Source organism: Lycium barbarum, chromosome 8, assembly GCF_019175385.1.
Source record: "Lycium barbarum isolate Lr01 chromosome 8, ASM1917538v2, whole genome shotgun sequence".
NCBI classification, from domain to species: Eukaryota; Viridiplantae; Streptophyta; class Magnoliopsida; order Solanales; family Solanaceae; genus Lycium; species Lycium barbarum.
In genome coordinates, this window is record NC_083344.1 from 119,188,248 (window position 1) to 119,209,815 (window position 21,568).

At 36.0% G+C, this 21,568-nt stretch overlaps 2 protein-coding genes across 2 annotated transcripts; both read left to right on the forward strand.

The window, feature by feature from the left end:
- Positions 1-2,115: 2,115 nt before the first annotated feature.
- LOC132608219 (probable membrane-associated kinase regulator 4) lies at positions 2,116-3,021 on the forward strand. Its single transcript, XM_060322281.1, has one exon. It carries the CDS (start codon positions 2,116-2,118, stop codon positions 3,019-3,021), a length of 906 nt encoding a protein of 301 aa, XP_060178264.1.
- A 13,773-nt stretch (positions 3,022-16,794) lies between these two features.
- Positions 16,795-20,439, forward strand: LOC132608220 (probable membrane-associated kinase regulator 4). The gene is made up of 3 exons (XM_060322282.1): positions 16,795-17,647; positions 19,785-19,838; positions 20,192-20,439. Exons 1-3 carry the CDS (start codon positions 16,795-16,797, stop codon positions 20,437-20,439), a joined length of 1,155 nt encoding a protein of 384 aa, XP_060178265.1.
- The last annotated feature ends 1,129 nt before the right edge of the window (positions 20,440-21,568 follow it).

The window sequence follows — 21,568 nt, forward strand, 5'->3', positions numbered from 1 at the left end:
TTCAATGGGAAACTTTCTAAGGAAGTCACTGAGGTTATCATTCCACTTCCCTTCACTTCGGTGAAACCTCGATCCGAGAATTGTAAGGACTATCTGTATACAGTAAAAACTGAAGCAATTCGCATACGGTAAAAAATGAAGTAAATATCGTGGCTGTCCGATACAAGGTCGAAGAAAAGAGAGATCATTAGCCCCAAGTAAGATTGAAGGGGACGAGGGCCAAGAAGTTGTGAGTTATTCGAATTAAATGTCAAAAACCGAGGATATGTTGATAGGCACGGAGAATTCGAGCCTGAGAGGAAGACACTCTATACAGGTTCGGAGTATCCGTTACGAGCCAGGTCACACGTAGCCTAACCGCTCAGTGATTTTCGCTGACATTCGTATGGGGAGCCGTCTTATGCATTTTAGGGTTTTCTTAAGAGGCCTTTTTTGGGTTTTACTAAGGCCCATCTCTTTTTTTTTTTTTGGGGGCTATAAATAGGTGTGTACCCCACCCCCTTCATTTTAGGGCTACTCTTTTATTCATATTCATACTTGTAGTCTGAAAAGCAATAAGAGCTTTCTTACTTATTGGCTCGGGATAGAGAAGCTATTTCCAGACCGGACCAAATTCTCAGAGTCGATATTTCGGTTTCTTTAGCTGTTTTCTCTTTTTTCTTATTCATCAATATTGCTTACTATTATTACACGTAAATTATTAAACTAGCCGCATATCCTATAAACCACGTATAAATTTAATTGTTATCATTTTAAGGGAAGACATACACTATTTAACTGATCGATCAGTCAATGACAGCATGAGACATATTGTTCTGCTAATGAAATGAAGGTTAAATTAAGAGCAGGAATTTAAAACAATTCAGTATATAAAGGAACTGATTTTGATGACTCAGTCCCCAAATAGTCTTTGCGGAAAGTAAATAAAGAGTTCCAAATTACAATATCATCTTCAACTAAACGATGTGAATTATATTCCAGACCTTTTCATAGTTTCCTAAAGTACTGTCCGCCACCATATTAACTTCCCGGTAAATGGGGAGCACTAGTGGACGATACATCGCCTCAGGTAGGAACCTGCAATTATTTAACAATTGTGGACAGAGTGCGTTTTGTGTGTGTGAAGCATCTTGCAATACCTTGAGTAGATTCTAAGTTTGAATTATTGGACAGTGTAGGACAAACGCAAGAAAAGAAAGCAAGCTAAGTACTAAACCAGAAAAAATAATTGAAAAAGGTATATATATATGAAATGGCCACATGGCATGCATTCACTAACTAAGAAGAAGGGGGACTCCTACGTAGTACTTCCACGTCCTCACATTGAAAAAGTGCATTGTAGTACTATTTGATGGATGATATTGACAAATCACCAATTTGGAAAATTGTATACTCATGATTTTGGTCTAGAATTAGAAATATCACACAGAATTAACTGGAGATGGTATTGACAAATTAAATCACTACTTGTGATTGTTATTTTAATATATGGAGTATATACTTTAAGTATATAGCCTTATATACACATTAAGTATACAGCCTCAAGTTACATTTTTCTCATATTTCCTATTGTATATATTGGTTTTTGAGTTTTGATTGTCATTGTTTCCAATTGTACTTTTAATTCATAGTATAAATAGCTATCTTCTTTTACGAATTTGTTGTAATTATGAATTATCTACCTATATCTTTATGCATCGAGTATATTTTTATAGACTCCTCGTTGACACTCTTCATTGTATAAAGAGAAGTTTGAGCTTGCTAATAAATTTGTCGATACGAGCAAATTATTCTTATTCTCACTTTTTGTTTTGCTCATTTCTTCATTATTCTATGCATTAACTGATATGCTTGTTTCCCATTTTATTCGTCTTTTAGGTAATTCCATAGCATAAAGTTAAAAGAAGAGAAAAATATCTTGATATTTAAAAGGTAAAATACAAAATAAATGTCGACCGTTGATTTTTAAAACAACGTAGAGGGTGAAAATGAACTCCAGTCGATATCTATATTATACACTCTTGACATCATCTCCACTTCAAAGCTCCTTTACCCTTCACTAAGTTCACTTCATAAAGACTTATATACTGTCTTTTCTTTTTCTTCAATTAAAAAATGGCCAGAGATTTTCTTCCATCACACAAAGACCACTTTGATGAAGAAGACTACATAGACATTGAAGTGAGCTCTTTCTCTTACTCTTCATGTCCTAATTCTAAAGTGCCTTCCTCTCAAAATAGAGAATTTGAGTTTCAAATGGCCTCAATAACCAATGACAAAAAATCCACAACTTCCCATGCAGATGAACTTTTCTACAGAGGTAGACTCCTTCCTCTTCACCAAAAACTCTTTCCTCTTCACCAAAAATTACTTCAAACAGATTCCTTTGAAGAAGAAGATTTAGAAGAAGAAGAAAGTTTTTGCATAAACTTCTTGATCACCCCAATTTGTTCTCCATCACAATCTTGCAGGGTGAGTTTTGAACTTAAGCCAATTGAGTGGTCCAAAATTGAACTCACCACTAGTAGTAGTTTCATAGATAACCATAATATAAGACCTAAGAAATTGTGGTCTAAGCTCATTAAAGATTCTTTAATCAGCCACAAGTTCAAAGCTTCAAGGGCTTTTATTAAATCTTTGTTTAGAAAAACTTCTGGTTCAAATGGGAACAGCTGTTCTAGTAAAGAACTGAAAGTGTCCAAGAAAAACACCCCTTTGAAAAACACTACTAATGGTTCAAGTTCAAGATTAGCCAGTATAATAAAGAACATTGACAGAGCTGATGGTACAAGGTCCTTTCCAGCAGCAGAAATGAAGTGGAATTCTCCAAGAAATTGTTTGTCTTCCTCTTCAACTAAGTCTTCCTCAACTGGTGGTTCTTTCTCATCATCTAATTCTTGCTTCAACTCCAATAATGGTTTTTATGAGCTGAATTTGACTTCAGATATTGAGGGTTCAATTGAGGGTGCTGTTGCTCATTGTAAGAAGTCCCAAGAGCTTACCATTCCAACAACAAATTGAGAGAAGTTGGTCACTGTGAAGTCTCGCACTGGTTGAGGAAATGAGTTGTGATTTTCATAAATGGAGCCGAATAATTCTCCCTAATGAATTAGCTTTGTTGTTGAGTTAGGACAATGGTCCATTCTAGTATTTTAGTTGTAGGAAGAATCTACTACTTCATTTATGTGCCTATATAAAGGCTTATGATTACTAAAATTCATATGAGACAGTTTTTCATTCATATTTTCTACCTTGTTGCTTGAATCTCTCGCCAAAAATCATAACAGTGTCTTGTTTGTGCTAAATAGAAATCAACCTTCAGGAGTTGAATAGAAGCACCTAGACTATCTTACTTCGTTAATGCAAAATAGACTCATCGTTCCACATTGTTGTGTTTCTTAATATTGTGCTCCCGTGTTATATTATTCACGCTTCTAGGCATGTGGGAGAGTGTTTGTCTCCTTACATGTTCACGAAAAATCCTCACCTTGAGTTATTTCCATCTATTATTTTGGACATTATAATTGTTCCTTTTTATTGGATGTAATTTCAATGTATTAGATCTATAAAAATCACAAAGTTTTTGCTTTTGAGTTCAAAATGAATCATTCTTCAGAGCTCCAATCTCTAATCTATTCTTGATTGGATTCATGAATGTTTGGTATAGAGAATAGTAGCTTTTGATGTTGAGTTAGGACCAAGGTTTATCCCTTATTAATAGTAACGGTTGCCAGAAATACATCGTCTGCAATTTTTGAATAAAATGTTTTTTCCTTTTCATTGTTATGGCAAGATGTTGTTTATGCGAACAAAGACCCATACTAGAAATTGATAAGAAAAAATAAATAAGCTACACATAAGGTGTAAAAAAATACAATTAATGGTGATCAGCTTTAGGGTAAGACCGCGCAAGGTTTACCCATAGCAAACAATATATACCACACCATGTCAAAGGTATCAAAGTCAATGATTCATTTAGACGAGTATAGAGATGGCATCGTAATGGCGTGGAACGAGTTGATTTGTTGCCTTTATTTGTCTGTAGGCCGGTTTATTAGCGTTGCATTTAATTCATAAATGCCACACGCAAAAACAAATTAGTGGACGTTAGTGGCCATAAATATAATGCTGCTTTTACCTGTCTGTAAGCCGGTTTACTATCATTACGTGTAATTTAGAGATGCCAGAAATCAATGGGCATCAGTGGCCATGCATAGATATACAGATGATGTAGGTGTCACACAGGAATCTATCTATCATTAACTCAGAGTTTAACCTTTATTTTGAATTACACTTACGCTTTAATTGCTCCTAATGGTGAAGGGAGTCCAATACATAACACGTTCGTAAGCGAATCAAATATGAAAATTGAAATCAAGACATGGTGATTGAAGACGAAAGAAAAAGGGGAAATCGAGGAGGCAATCACAAAGGAAGAGTGAAAATCATAAATAAAAAATTTCCCGCTGATTTATAAATGCTTGAATCTTTGTTATCTACTTGTTATTGTTCTTAATTATTTGATAGCTTAGTGGTTACAAACACGAGGTTATGCCTTAGATCATATAGTACTAATGTTGATAGATTCGTCTCCTCTCCATCTTTCTCTAAAGGAAGTAGGAAATCAGCAAGCTAGGATCAAACAAGTTGCATTGTAATTGATGGGCACATATGGTAAGACCATATAAAACAATAAGTAACCAAATGGAGCAAGAAAGCATCAAACTTGATATGCTTGGGAACTTAAACCCACATTAAACATTTGAAGGCTAGTTTATTCAATTTTCAGGTTGCTTCAGCCTATCCAATGTGTTCTAGCAAATGTGCTAGAAGGATTTAAGAGTTTGTCCCATTAAGAATATCTTTAATTTTAAGGATTATCAACCTTTGCTGCAGACAGAGGCCGATTTAGAGGGTGGGGAGCGTGTTCACCCGAACACCCTTGGTAAAATATTACATAGTATATATAGAGTAAATTTTATGTGTTTATGTACATATATTAACTTTTGAAGACCCTCAACAAATGTAAAAGGTTAGCTTAAGTGGTTCAGCGTGTTCAAAATTGTCTCTAGTGTCTTAGGCTCTATTCCAAGGAGAAAATAGTCTCTAGTGTCCTAGGCTCTATTCCAAGGAGCAACATTATTTTTTTTTATATTTAACTTTTGTTGTTTTTTTTTCGAACCCCTGAGTGAAAATCCTAGATCCGCAACTGGTTGTGAGAGCAATGCAAAGCGCCCTCAACATATACCAAAACAAAATATAATAAACTCTAGCATATCCTCAACTATCTCGATCTCACATCACACGTTCACCAGAGAGGAAAAAATTATGATATACTAACATGCATTTATAGGATAGAGAAAAAAATTCTAATACATGTGTTTATTTATAATTAAGCTAATGGTGATGACATGAGATAAGGCCAAATAGAGGGTACCATTTACATAGCTTGTCGTACAAATCTTCACAACATGAGGTTGTTCTTTTTAAGATAAGATCAATAGACATGGGAGAAAATTAAAGGTGAGCATTGGGATAAATTTGGCATTTCACCTAGGAGGCCCCCAACCAAAGATTGTGAGGACGGCAAAAAGGAGAGATTCTCTCTTATATTAAGTACTAATTTACCTAAGTAATCACTCACCCAATTGCTTAAATTAAAAATAGGCAGTAAACGTATAATATATGTAGCATGTAGAATATGTATAACCTTGTATAATCAACATATAATCTATCTATTGGGTTAGCAAAAGTAAACAATGAATCTAACAAATTATTTGTGAGAATATCCATTATTATTTTCTGGAACCTCATAAGAATTATCACACAAAAGTAACACAGATATTTAAATACTCCCGCCGGTCCATTTTACGTGTCATATACTTTTTACATGCCCCTTACTAGAAGGGTAATTTGACTAATCATCATTATTTACTTTGATCTCAATTTAATATTAATCTCTTTTTCTCAACATTAATCTCTCTGCATTTATTAAGGGCCAAATGAGAAAAAATATACTTAATTATATCTTGATTTCTAAATTGAAAATTATTTGTTCCGTTTATTTTAATAAAACGATAAGTAAAATGGACCAGAAGGAGTATCTTACTGGACTACTGTAATTAGCTTCTCTTTATATTCAACCGTACAAAAGTCACTACTTTGTTCCGTTTCAAGTAGCAGTACATAAGTATGTCACTTTCACCAAAAAGGCCTCCATAAAATGGCACACATATGTATCAATGTTGTTAAGCTGTTAGCTATTCAGAAATATGCCTAAATACAAAAAAACTTGTTCTAGAATTTCCATAGGGGCCCCGGAATATGAACATGTATATTGCCTTTGGCCTACACCTAAAAAATGAAAACATTTCACACACTGGATCCAACAATATGTTTCCATTGGCATAAACTTTGTACTTATCTTAAGCAAATCAATTTAAAATGTACAAGTGATCAATTTAGAACCCAGTCAAAATAGTTAAAATTCCAAATTTCTAAACTTGAAATCTTAGATCCAAAATATTTTTGAGAAATGTTCCAAAGAAACAATCCCAAAAGGCCAAAAGTGGTCTAAAGATACTCGGAACCACAACTCAAATCAAAGCCCTGACATAAATTTACCTAGGGTTCAAATCCTTAAAGGTTCTGTTTCGTTTTCATGGATGATGGAATTTTTTTCTTGTTCGTTATGCCTTAAAGATTGGCAACAGGACCAGTAGTAAGAGTTTTTGTTACTTATGATCCAATTTAGATGAGAGGAAAAATATAGTAACGTATAGCAATATCAATGACTCAATGTACACAATGCAGATCAACACACATTAATGATATAACCACCAAATTGTTCAACAAAGGATCTTCCCTTTTATATACAGGTCTTAACTTTCACTTGTTGTACTACTTAATTGATGACAGTTTAGTGGTGTACACACATAAATTTGAGTAATTGTATTGCACATTATATTATTGATATGCATAAAGGATCCTCAAGATATAACGCAGCCACGACACCACTAATACAAAACCTCTACCGCATGCTAGCTAGCCTTGATCATATACCACTATACTAAACAAATAGAAATTAGCAACGGACAAATTCAGTAGCGAAACAACAAAATTGGATCATAAGTAACAAAAAAGCTTACTAATGGATTAGCCATAGATTATAAAAAATAACAAAATTAGCTACGAGTTATTTAGCGACGGATTAACAATGAAGTTCATAGCTATATTTTAGTTTCTTTTAAATTATTGGATAGAGCGTTAAACCGAGATTTTTTTTTTTTGATTTTTCACCCGGTGTTCAGTACCTGCATTGGAGCCCAACTATATCCGGATTGGCGCCGAGTAGGGCCCCATTCTGGGGGAAGCGCTCTCTACGAAGAATTTTTTCATATTCAAGACTCGAACCCAAGACCTCTGATTAACGGAGAAGCCCCATCCTCTACACCACATCCTTTGGTGGTAACCAAGATTTTTTTTTAAAAGGGCATGGCATGCATTCAGTAGCTAAAAAAAGGGGCTCCGGCAGTCCGACGTAGTACTTCCATGTCAAGACAAACTCACATTAAAGGTGCGTGTTATGCCGTTTGATTATATTGACAAATGAGAATTCATCATTTTGGGAAGAAATAAAGTACTGCTGATTTTTTAGAGGTCTAGAATTAGAAATATCACACAGAAGCAACTGAAGATATTTTTACCGACAAACAGTGGTGGAGCCACCTGCACACTTGATTGAAAAATGGCACTAGTATATGGATTAAATATTATAATTAATTAGATATAAATTAAATTTTGAACGTCTTTAAAATAATTGAGATAGAAAACTTAGAGGTAAAGAGTGTTTAATTTTACCTAAAAGTCACAGTTTAAAGCTTGCGTCAAACGCTGGTCATCTTCTTTTTTTAAAAGAAAACATACAAACAATGTCTGAAGCTACTTGGTTGATTTGTATTTGCACTAATTTTCTTCCATGTTCCGACTATACTTATTTGTATTTGAGTTATGATTTGCATTTGGTTTATTCCTACGTTGGTTTGGAGTTACGTTGGACTCATTTGTTGAAGCTCCTTTAGTCCTTCTTCTTTCCTTTCCTATTTCCTAGAGAAGAAGAAACGTATTGTTAAAAAGAAGACAACGAGATCTAATAGCAAGTTAGCTACCACTTATTTTGTTCTCTTTTCTTTTTTAATTTCTTATGTGAACATTTTAATTATCCAAATTTGTTTTCTTTCTTTCTTTTTTTTTTTTTTTTTTTTAAAGAAAATTAATTAGTCCTTATCTCTCGCTTTGTAACATTCTCGGAATACCCCTTGTTGTTCTCCACTTGTGGGATTACGTACACTGGGTATGCTGTTGTTTGTTGTTGCTGTCATTTGATATTGTAATCACCGTAAGAGTTTTCTAACAATGAAATTTATCAAGAATAACTTGCGAAATCAAGTGGCCCATAAATTTTTAGGCGGGTATGCAGTGATGATGTTAAAAAAATTTCGTTGCACTCATTCATCGGAAAAAAATTATATACTCGTCAATATTTGAACAACCTTACCAAAATTTCTGGTTCCGCCATTGACGACAACAAAAATTTCGTTGAAGTTAAATAAATAAGTGTTTGAAGTTACTCAGTTACTAGTGTATATTCAACTATACAATAATCACTAAGTTGGTTATGCACCCAACTAGTACATAAATGGAGTATCAAAATATGTCATTTTCACCAAATGGGGTCTCCACAGAATAGCCACATGCAGCAATGTAAGTAATTAGCAGCTAGCTATTCAGAATTATGCGCCTAAATACCGAATGTATTTCTAGCTTAGGGGCCTATATAGGAACGTGATCACTGTTAATTAAAAAAGCATATTGCTGTTGTCCTGCACCTAATGTATGAAACATTCACACACTGGAGCAGAGATTATGTCCCCCATATAGAATAAAAGTTATGCATGCAGCTACAGGAATTAATTAAATTCAATTCAACGGTTTATCACTAGAAGTAACTATTTCACTAAATGCATAATATGGCACATTTGATCAGTTTTATGATAGCAGGAGGCATTACTGGTATGTTAATTGTATGAACAAAAATATTTTCTAAAAAATGTTTCGGAACAAACAATCCAAAAGTGAACTAAGTTAAAGGGGAAATCTTAATAGCTGAATCGGTTAGTTGATTACTGCACTTTCATTTCTCCCGTTTGGTTAAAAAAAAGGTGGTAGATCTAAAGATACTCGAGATGACCATATATAGGATCCTTAAGATAGAATGCCGCCATGACGCCGCTGATACAAAAACCTCTACGCATGCGTGCTAGCTTTGATCATATACTTTTGTTGATTGCCTTTACCACATTTTGGTTTTTATTAATCATTTTCCTACATCAACATCGATCAATCTCCATGCAACAGTAACTTTATCAGTAGCTTCCTTTTGTACGTTTGAATTATTGGGGAGCGCACTAAACCAGGAAAAAATAAATGAAAAAGATATATAAATGAAAGGCTCCTACGTACTACTTCCATGTCCTCACATGTGGACATTTCATCATTTTGTCATCTTATAGAGATTTCGCTAGGAAAAAATCCCATCTATTTATTAACTACTCGTTATAGGCGATACCTAATTCCTTGCTATCATTAGACCAAATTTTGAGATGAAAATTTTAGGAAATAGGGCATTTCAGCTAGATCCGACGATAATGATGTGTATTGGCTAGGAGTCCGAGTTCTCAAGCTAAATTTCGTATCCAATAGTTGTTCTTTTGTACTGGATGTTACCATCGTCGTTTATATTCAACTGTACAAAAGTAACGAAATGTCGTTTAGTTGTTCTCTTGTACTGGATGTTACCATCGTCTCTTGTTCTCTTATTTACCTTTTTTTTTTTTTTGTTACAATAGAATACTGGTATTAATAATAAATAGAAGACATTATATACTTCCTCTGTCCCATTTTATGTGATACAATTTGGGTTTCGAAAGTCAAACAAGAAACTTTTTTACCGCGTTGATTCGTACGCCCTTTAAATATTTTAAATTGTTAATTATTGTGATTTATAATATTTTTTATGTAGTTTCTAAATGCGTAATTTTTTTTTTAAACTAAAAAGAATATATGTCTGAATTCAGGATCAAAATAATGAAGTTTGACTCTCGAAATCCGAACTGTTTCACATAAATTAAGATACCGGGAGTAGTTATTACATTGCTTGACTTTTTGGGGAACTTAAACCTCATGCAATCAGTAGAAAAGAAGAAATAACGAAAAAAAGGGTACATGAAAAAGCATTAAATTCTCAAAATAATTCATCATTATTGTTGTAAGTATATATCTTCCTCCATTGCAAATTGACATTCTTATCTCCTTGCCCTCTCACCATCTTCACTTACAAGGAGAAAAGGGAATTCACCAATTTCAGTTGAGGTAGCAAAACTATACTCACAGGCAAATCACCAAAAAATGGCGACACAGATATTCAAAAACTAAAAATGGTAGTAATAGATTTTTTATAAAAGTATGTACAGGGAGAAGAGAAAAGGTTGAAGAAGAAGAAGGGATAGGTCTTAGTAGAAAATGATGTTTTTCTTTTTCATTTTCTTAGCGTTTTGACAAGTGGCAACATGAGTTCAACCCCCACCACCTTTATATGATCGTCTTTGTTGTGAAAAGGGAATAAAAGATGCATTTTAGACAAAGACAGAGTAATAGGGCTCCAGCAAAGTTAAAATGTGTAATTGAAAAAAATAATTAAATTGTTCAAAAAGCTTTGTATGTATATCCGTTTAGAATAAGTAATGTAGTATATGTATAACAACAACAATGCATGAATAAACTATTTGACGATTATACTTTTTAAAAGTAAGTAAAACATATATATAATTTTTTATTATTTTTTTGGTAATAAACTGTGAAATATTACCATAGACAAATAAATATATACACCCTATATAAGGAGCACCCCGGAGACTTTTACCACCGACAAGGAAGGGTGCAATCATCTCCAAAGCCTCAAGCAAAAAACAATCAATAATCACTAAATTTCCTAGTCAAATAACTACACTTTCTAGCTTTCTTTGAGTTTCTAAAGTATCCTAACTTCTCCTGTAATTTCATGTGTGCGACCTGTTTTGCAGTTATCTGTCTGTACAGTTTTGTTCTGAAATTGCTCCCGATTCTTAGACTTTTGTGATAGACCAGTCCTCCCAAGATAGCTGTGATGAACTCCTCCTTGAATTGCTTTCGGTGTCTACCTCTGATCCAGCTCAAACAATTATGTATGCTCTTTTTCATTACTGTTAATCATCATCTTGGGTGCTTGATTCAGGAGCGTCCTTTCATACCACCCCACATCATGATATAATGACAAACTACGTGGCTGGGAATCTCGGCAAAGTTTATTTAGCCGATGGAGAGCCGCTAGATGTTGTTGGCACGGGAGACATTAATTTGAAGATGTCAAATGGATCCTCGTGGAAGATTACTAAAGTTAGACATGTTCCCAAGCTGATGCGAAACCTGATCTCAGTAGGTCAGCTTGATGATGAGGGATATGATCTCAACTTTGGTAATGGGTCTTGGAAGGTGGCGAAAGGTGCTATGGTAGTTGGTCGAGGAAAGAAGATTGGCACTCTCTACATGACGGCTAGCTGTCGTGATACTGTTGCTGTGGTTGACAACACAAAGAAGACAGATTTGTGGCATTGTCGGCTGGGGCATATCAGCCAGAAGGGGATGAAGCTGTTGGTGACAAATGGTTTAATTCCGGAGCTGAAGACGGTGGACCTTCATACGTGTGAGAGCTGCATTCTCGGAAAACAAAAGCGAGTAAGCTTCTCAAATGCAGGCAGGGAGTTGAAGGTCGAGAAGTTGGAATTGGTGCACACAGACGTGTGGGGACCTACCATTGTCCCCTCCCTTGGAGGATCACACTACTACGTGACCTTCATTGATGATTCAACCAGGAAGGTATGGGTTTATTTTATGAAAAATAAATCCGATGTGTTTAGTGTATTCAAAAGATGGAAAGCCATGGTCGAGAATGAAACAAACCTCAAGTTGAAGTGTTTGAGGTCCGACAACGGCGGAGAATACACTGATGGTGATTTCAAACGGTACTGTGCCGATAATGGGATCAAGATGATGAAGACTATTCCTGGAACGCCGCAACAAAATGGAATAGCCGAAAGAATGAACCGAACATTGAACGAGCGTGCTCAGAGTATGAGAATACACTCTGGACTGCCCAAGACATTCTGGGCAGATGCAGTCAATACCGTGGCCTTCTTAATTAACCGAGGACCGTCAGTTCCCTTGGATTTCAGAATTCCAGAAGAAGTCTGGAGTGGCAAGAAGGTAAATCTTTCATTTCTGAAAGTGTTCGGCTGCTTATCATATGTTCATAATGATGATACGGCTAGAAACAAACTTGATCCAAAATCAAAGAAGTGTTACTTTATTGGCTATGGTGACACCGAGCTTGGGTACTGATTTTGGGATGAACAAAATCGGAAAATCATCCGAAGCAGGAATGTTGTCTTCAACGAAGAGGTACTGTACAAGGACAAGCTGCAAAAGAATTCAGAATGTCAGGACAAGGAATCGGAAATAGTCGATTTGAGGGACTTCCCGACACCTGAGCCACAGCCAGGTACAACCGAGGCAGAGGAACAAACAATCCGAGAAAGTGCTGATGAAAGTGTTGATTCTGAAACAAATGAGCAGACGCCAATCACAGAACTGTGTAGATCATCCAGGATTAGGAAGCCGATTCACAGGTACTCTCCATCCCTCAACTACATTCTACTCACTGATAGAGGGGAGCCGGAATGTTATGAAGAAGAAATGCAAGTCGATGAATCGACTAAGTGGGAGCTGGCAATGAAAGATGAGATGGATTCACTATCGGCAAATCATACATGGGAGTTAGCCGAGTTGCCAAAGGATAAAAAGGCATTGCAAAACAAATGGGTTTATCGGATAAAGGAAGAACCCAATGGAAGCAAGCGTTATAAAGCAAGGCTGGTTGCAAAGGGATTTCAACAGAAAGAAGGCATCGACTATACGGAGATCTTCTCTCCCGTAGTCAAGATGGTGACTATCAGAACTGTTCTTGGACTGGTAGCAAAGGAAAATCTACATCTGCAACAGATGGACGTGAAAACTGCATTTCTTCACGGTGATCTAGACGAGGAAATCTACATGCGACAGCCGGAGGGATTCAAAGTCAAAGGAAAGGAGAATCTGGTGTGCAAACTTCAAAAGAGTCTGTACGGACTAAAACAGGCTCCAAGACAGTGGTATTTAAAGTTTGACAGCTTTATGAAGAAAGCTGATTTTTCAAGGTGCGAGGCAGATCACTGCTGTTACTTCAAAAAATTTGAAGACTCGTACATGATACTGCTACTCTATGTCGACGACATGCTAATCGTAGGAGCAAACCTACAGGAGATTGATCGGTTGAAAAAAGGGTTATCCGAAGAGTTTGCAATGAAGGATTTGGGAGCTGCAAAGCAAATCCTTGGGATGAGAATCGACCGAAGCAAGGAGGGAATCAAACTCTCACAAGAAGAATATGTGAGGAAAGTTATCAAAAGGTTTAACATGCATGATGCCAAGCCAGTCAGCACTCCCTTGGCTGGACACTTTCGGTTGTCAAAGGATCAGTCGCCTACAACCGAGGATGAGAAGAAGCAGATGGACAAGATACCTTATGCATCTGCAATCGGTAGTCTTATGTATGCAATGATATGTACAAGGCCAGACATTGCACATGCAGTGGGAGTTGTCAGCCGATTTATGAGCAATCCGGGAAAGCAACACTGGGAGGCTGTGAAATGGATATTCAGATATCTGAAAGGCAGCTCGAGTTCAGCTCTGTATTTCCGAAAATCAAAAACAGGATTGCAAGGATATGTTGATGCTGACAACGGTGGTGATATTGATAGCAGAAAGAGCACATCCGGGTATGTTTACATATTCGGAGGTACTGCAATCTCTTGGGTTTCCAAGTTGCAAAAGATAGTAGCTCTCTCTAGTTGTGAGGCTGAGTACGTTGCTGTGACGGAGGCCACAAAGGAAATGATGTGGCTACAATCTTTTCTGCAGGAATTGGATCAGGACCACGAGGGAAGTGTGCTATATTGTGATAGCCAAAGTGCCATTCATTTGGCAAAGAACCCGGTCTACCATGCTCGAACGAAGCACATACAACTCCGGTACCATTTCATTAGATCAGCTTTGGAAGATGGAGCGCTAGTGCTTGAGAAGATCGCAGGGAGTCAGAATCCAGCAGACATGCTGACAAAGGCAGTGACGATAGACAAACTGAAGCTATGCTCAGCTTCAGTTGGCTTGCACGAAGTATGAAACTAGGAAAGAGCTGCTGCATCGATCAAAGTGTGAAGACAAATTAAAATTAGTCTTCAAGTGGGAGATTTGTTGGGTCTCACATAGTCGTGATGTAAGCGCTTACCTCATCTTAGTCGTGATGTAAGCGCTTACCTCATCTTAGTCGTGATGTAAGCGCTTACCTCATCATAGGAAATTCATTCCTATAAATAGGTAGCTTATGGTTCATTTGTAAGACATCATCAAGATCATTTGCTAAACACATCCCAAAGAGAGAAAAAAAAAATCTAAGAGAAATACTCTTAGTGAAAGGCCTAAGTAAGAGAAGGTCTTTGAGAGAATTTTCTGTGGTAAAATTCTTGAGTGTAATTGGGATTGAGGTTGTGAGGTTGAGTGTTGTAAATACTTGTAATATTTCTTCTTTAATAAGATCTGCAGCAGCAACGTGGACGTAGCTCTCACATTGAGGGTGAACCACTATAAATCTGTGTGTGTTATTTATTCTTCGCTTACATCACTGCGTAAGTAGGTTCTGTCTAAGGAGGTTGGTATTTAAGTGGTCCAGCTGTGACCCTCCAATCTTTCCTGGGAACCTGCTTACAAAGATCGGATTTGGGATTCAAATCCTAACATGGACCACTAATGTCTCTCCAATCCACATGGGCCTTATGGTTTTTGTTCTTTGGAGTAATCTGCCTAGCTCATACATACAGTTACCACAAACAAATATCCTATAAATATCCCATTTTCCTTTTTCTTTTTTTTCTTCTTCTCTATATTATTATACATATACATACTTGCATCAGACTGGAGAAAGTTTAGAAATTTTTCCTAAAATACCATATAAACTGGAGAAGTTTTTCCTGAAAATTGCAGCAAAAGAACCCAGAAAACTATATACTTTTGATATAACAGTAATGAAACACTGCTAATAAAAAATATCTAAGGCATCTGAGATGCATCTCATGGATGCTCCGAAGATCTCACTTGAAAAGACTCCTAAATTTTTTTTAAATAAATGTCAAACATCATTTGGCTGGAAACAATGACCACGGCCAAACGAAAAGTTTTGCAGTAATGAATTACAAAAAAAAAGATCTAATCAATTTGATATCCTATCTTTTTAGACTTCGAGTGTGTTCGGTACGACTGTACGAGGATGTCTTTCATAAAAAAATGCTTTTCCAGAAAACGTTTTTTAGGAAAATAATTGGCGTTCTTACTTATTTTTTTTGTTCGGTTGTAAAAAATATTATCCTAAAAACATTTGCATATAATATAGACAAATAATATGGGAGGTGGAGGTGGAGGTCTGGGGGTGGTGGGGATGGGGACTACAGGGTGAGTGTGAAGATAAAGTGTGTTGGATGGCGGGGATGACACAATCAATATAAAATGCGACTTGCGGAACTTGGGGGCTACTTCTCGCTCTCTTCTATTCTTCATTGCATAAACAGCAGATTATTGAGCTTGCTAATAAATTTACTGATACGAAGCAAATTATTTTTATTTACTTGTTTGTTTTGCTCATTTCTTCATTATTCAAAAGATTAACTTATACACTTGTTGCTTATTTTTTATTTTTTTCTCATTTCAGAAATCAGATTTATTTGTCTTTTAGGTAACTCCATAGCATAAACAAGGAGAAATATCTTGATATTGAAAAGGTAAAAAAGAAAGAAAGATAAATGTTGATGATCTAGAAGTTAAAATAGATAATTAAAAGAATTCCATGGACATAATATGTGGAAAACGGTTTTTGCTCAAAGTTCGAGTCCTGAGTATGTGTAAAGAATGAATTTTAGCCTAACTCATCTCCAAAAACTATTTTATAGGGTGAAAATTGTCCCAGTCCATATAAGGAGACCGAATGATCTCTCATATCTAGCCAATGTGGGATACTCAACACTCCCCCTCCCTCACGTCAAGAGCTGGACTTCTAGAGCATGAACAATTTAATATGGGTGTCCAAAATCGGTAAACCATGAATTGTGATGGGCCTAGCTCTGACACCATGTAAAGAATGTATCTTAGGCTAATTCAATCTCAAAAGCTAGCTCATAGGTGAAGATTGTCATAAGGAGACCAAATCTCTCATCCCTAACCAATGTGGGACACTCAGCAGTATGAAATCGTCTTTGTTAGGGAACATTTTATCTCTTAATGCAGAATTTCTCAACGCGAATCCGAATATAGTCAGATCTCAATATAAATACCAGATACTGAATAGAAAAAAAAAAAAAAAAAAAAAAAAAGACAGGTTGATTTTTAAAACAAAATTGAGAGTGAAAATGATTTCCAAGCCAATATCTATATAATACCCTCTTGACACCATCTCCACTTCAAAGCTCCTTTATCCTTCACTAAGCTCAGCTTCCCCATAATCTTCAAAAATTCACACATAGAGTACTGTCCATTTTTCTTCTTTTTTTAAAGTAAATGGCCAATAATTTTCTTCCAGTATACAAGGACCACTTAGATGAAGAAGACTACATAGACATTGAAGTGAGTCCTTGCTCTTACTTTTTTTCGTGTCCTAAATCTTCCCCTCAAAACAGAGAATTTGAGTTCAAAATGGCCTCAAATACCAATGATAAAAAATCCACAACTTCCCCTGCTGATGAACTTTTCTACAAAGGAAAACTCCTTCTACTTCACCAAAAATTCCTCCAAACAGAGCCCTTTCAACAAGATTTAGAAGAAGAAACCTTTTGCATAAACTTTTTGATCACCCCCATTGGTTCTTGCAATGTTTCCCCAGCACATTCTTGCCGTGTGAGTTTTGAACTTAATCATCCAAATGGGCACTTCTTTGAGTGGTCCAGTACTGAATTCACCACTGGTAGTAGCTCCATGGATAACCATAACAGTCCTAACAAGAAAGTTTTGTCTAAGAAGCTCAATCTTATTAAATATTCTTTAATTAGTCAAAAACTCAAAGCTTCAAGGGCATATCTGAAATCTCTGTTTACCAAATCTTCTTGTTCTAGTGGTAATAGCTGTTCTAGAAAGGACATGAAACTGTCCAAGAAACAAATCTCATTTAAAAATACTTATATTGGAACCCGATTAAATCCGATCATTGAGAGAGCTGATGGTACAAGGTCATTCTCAGCAGCAGAAACGAAGTGGAATTCTGCAAGAAAGTGTTTGTCTTCCTCTTCAACTAATTCATCCTCAACTGGTGGTTCTTTCTCATCATCTAATTCTTCCTTCAACTCCAATAATGACTTGTATGAGTTGAATTTCACCTCAGAGATTGAGGGTTCAATTGAGGCTGCTGTTGCTCATTGTAAAAAGTCCCAAAAGCTAATTACCATACCAACAAACAAATTAAGTGCAGTTGGTCACTATGAAGCCTCACACCGGTAGAGGAAATGAGTTGTGATAAACGAAATTTAAAAATTCTCCCCTTGTGAGCCAACTTTTGGGGTCGAATTAGGGCGAAAGTCCAATTTTTATTCTTGCTAACTAAAAATGAACTTTCACGAGTTCAGTAAAATCACCTAGCCTATGTTACTTCCCCAATGCAAAATAGACCCATTGTTCTCTATTGCTGTGATTCTCAATATTGTGCTCCCATGTGTTATTCATGCTCCTGGACGTGTGGGAGAGTGTTAAGCCCCACATTGATCAAGAGATAGATTGTTTGTCTCCTTACACGGTCTTGTATAATCTTCACCTTAAGCTATTTCTATCTATTATTTTAGAGATTTATAATTCTTCAATTTTAATGAATAATAGAATTTTAATGAATCCGATCTATAAGAACCACAACGTCCTTGCTTTTGAATCCAAAATGAATTATTTATGTCCTTGCTTTTGACTCCAAAATGAATTATTTATATCTCCGATTTCTACTTTATTCGTGATTGAATCCGCATATGTTTGGTAATGATAATAATAACTTTTGAGGTTGAGTTAAGTCAAAACTTTATCGTTTATCAGTCATGATTGCAAGAAAGACCTCATCTTCGCAGATTTTGAACAAAATATCTTTCTTCTTTTCTTTGTTATTGCACGTTGTAGTTTATGCGAACAAAGACCCATATAAGAAATTCGTGAGAAAATTAAGCTATATATAAGATGCAGATATAACTTAATAATGTGAGGTCTTCTAAAAAAGAGCATGTAGGTTTCATTTGAAACAAATAATACCACACCATGTTGATTAAGGGTATCAAATTCGATCATTCACTCATATGAGTATCAAGATAGACTATGGCGTGAAACAACCGGTCGACTTGTGCCTTACCTGCCACATATTTACTATGATTCCATGTAATTTGGGGATGCCACGCGCAAAAAGAAATCAGTGGGCATTAGTGGTCATACATATACGAGTGATATGAGTGTCACACAGTAAATGTCTGAAGAAGTCCATAATTTTGATAATGGGTCATGTGTTATTAATTCGAGGAGGAGATTATTGATCTACGAAACAAAGCCTCATATTGGACGTCGATTACAAAACATAAGCTACCAATATAAAGTATTCCTATATGAATACTTTTAATTGTATGAATCATGTGAACTTGAATCAATAGTATAACACCACATCAAGAATATTTAAGTATGTACAGATGAAGGAAAATAATTTTACCGAGAAATGAATATGCGAGACTGGTTTCTTGCTAGAGTTTGCAATTCATCAATCGGATGATTTGTTCGAGTGCTCATAATTTAATTTGCTAACGGCTGAGGGATGCTTTCTATTTTTGTTTTATTTTCAATCATTGGTTAGTTCCTAAAATCCTTATTTTAATCACTAACGTTAAAAAAAAAAGAACCTCCGTAGTCATATGGATGATGTCCACCTTTTTCGAAGCATTAATTAAAATTTCTACTTGAGAAAAGACATGTTTTAGCCCTGAACTTGGCACGAAAACTCACTTTAGCAACTAAACCTAACTTCTGTTTATTTACCCCCCTTAACAAGTTACATTTTAATTATTTTCCCCCTCTAGTGCCCCAGACCAGTTGAGGGCTGGGTCGTGTTAGACACGCGCGAGCTAATTGGTCCACGTATTTATTTAATTCCCCAACTTATTTTTACCCGTCCCCACTTAAAAAACCCGACCTAGCCCCAATTAACCCGACCCATCCAAAAAACAAATACCCAACTCGGTTCCCAATCGTCATTTTCCCCTTTCCACTACAGATCCAAACCTCCACGCTCCACAAACCGATCATTGCAAAGTTAAAAATCCAAAAAATACGTAAATCTTGTCATTTCTGAGTGATATTGAAGATTAGTTAGCCACAAAGGTACACGACTGTTGTTGTTCTCATTAGGGTTTGTCTAGATTTCGATAGATTTCGATGTTACTGTTTTTCAGTTGTAAAAAATTTATCTTTAACTTTGTTTTTGTTTTTTTGGTGTAAATGGTAACTGAATCTTCTAATTTTTCATTTGATTTTAATTTTAGGTTTTGCGAAGAAAATGGACGATGTGTTTGTGACTTTGAGGTTTAACCACGGAGGTAATTTAGAAAAAACCCCTCGTATTAAGTATGTTGGAGGTAGTGTGACAGATTATTTTGATGTTGATCTTGATAAATTCTCTTAATTTGAGCTTGTTTACTATGCTAAAGAAATCGGTTATAATGTTTCATCTTGTTGTGTATATATTAGACCACCTAAATGTCGATTTTTAGTAGAAGTTAAAAGTATAGGGACATTATTGGTATTGTACCTCAATTAAAAAATGGAGATATTGTTGTAATTTTTTTGACTCATCTTGTTGAGGAACCTATTGTGGTCCCCCCTGCTCTTCCACCTATTACCTCTGTGGGTGGGGAATCTTTTACTGCTTTTGATAACCCCACATGTGAAGATATAAATGAAAAGGTTGGGGCAGGTGAGGGTAGTCAAACATTTGGGGGTAGTGAAGGCTTAGGGTTTGAAGAGGCTGCTGGTCTTGATGAACCCTTAGGTGGGACTTCAGTTGCTACTGCAGCTGATGATGATAATGATTCTGACTTAGAAAGTGAGAGTGAATCTGAGAAGTCTGACAATGTAGTGGTAGAGAAGGTGAAGAAGAGGAATTTGATAGTGATGTCCATGAGGAGGATAGGAATCTAAGGAAAGATAGGGTGGCTCTAAAATCAAAAAAGAAGAAAGAAAAGACTAAGAGATCTGAAGGGATAGATTTAGGGCCAAAGGGTGTAGGTATGGGACATGATGAATATTTATCTAGGAGTAAGAGTACATTTGAAGGAAAATTGGGTGGGGATAAGCCATTTTATGACTCAAATGATCCAGGTAGCTTTGAAATAGAGACTGATGATGAAGTTGATGACGAAGATGTGGTTGAAAAGCCTACTAAAAAGTCAAGGAGACCAAAAAGAATTAGAAATAGGGTTATTTTTTATCCTAAGTGTAAAGAAATAGTTTGGGAGACTGGTCTTGCATTTGAAAGTGCTAAACAGTTTAGGAAAGCACTTACTAGGTATGCAGTTCAAGAACATGTAGAATTGAAAAAATATGTCAATGAACCAACTAGGGTGAGGGTAAAGTGTACTGCTGGCTGTCCATGGTTATTGTTTGCCATTTTTGATTCTAGAACAAAAGATTTAGTTGTGAAGAATTATAATCCTGTTCACAAGTGCAATGGCACAACAAAGAACAAGTTGGTAAATTCTTTGTATATTTCAGAAAGGTACAGGGACAGAATTATTTCTGAACCTGGCATTAGAATTTTTTAGCTTCAAAATTTGGTAAGAAAGGAATTAGAGGTGTATATTGGTAGGACTGTGGCAAGGAAAACCAGAAGCATTGTTTTGCAACAAATCATGGGTGATAATGTAGAGGAGTTCAAAAGAATTTTGGATTATAGGGATGAGCTTTTAAGGACTAATCCAGGTAGCACATGTGTGGTTAGGCTGAGTGAAGAAACTTTTGAAGGTGGAGTCAAAAGGTTTCAGTCCTTTTACATATGTTTTGATGCCATGAAGAAGGCATTCAAGGCTGGTTGTAGGAGGGCAACTGGGTTGGATGGGTGTTTTTTAAAAGGTGTTAGTAAAGGGCAAATGCTTGTGGCTGTTTATAAAGATGGGAACAACCAGATGCTACCACTGGCTTGGGCAGTGGTTGAAGTTGAGAATGGTTTTACTTGGAGATGGTTTGTCAACATTCTAAGGCATGATCTTAAGCTTGGAGATGGGATTGGTTTGACAACTCTTTCAGATATGCAAAAGGTAATGTATTCTTG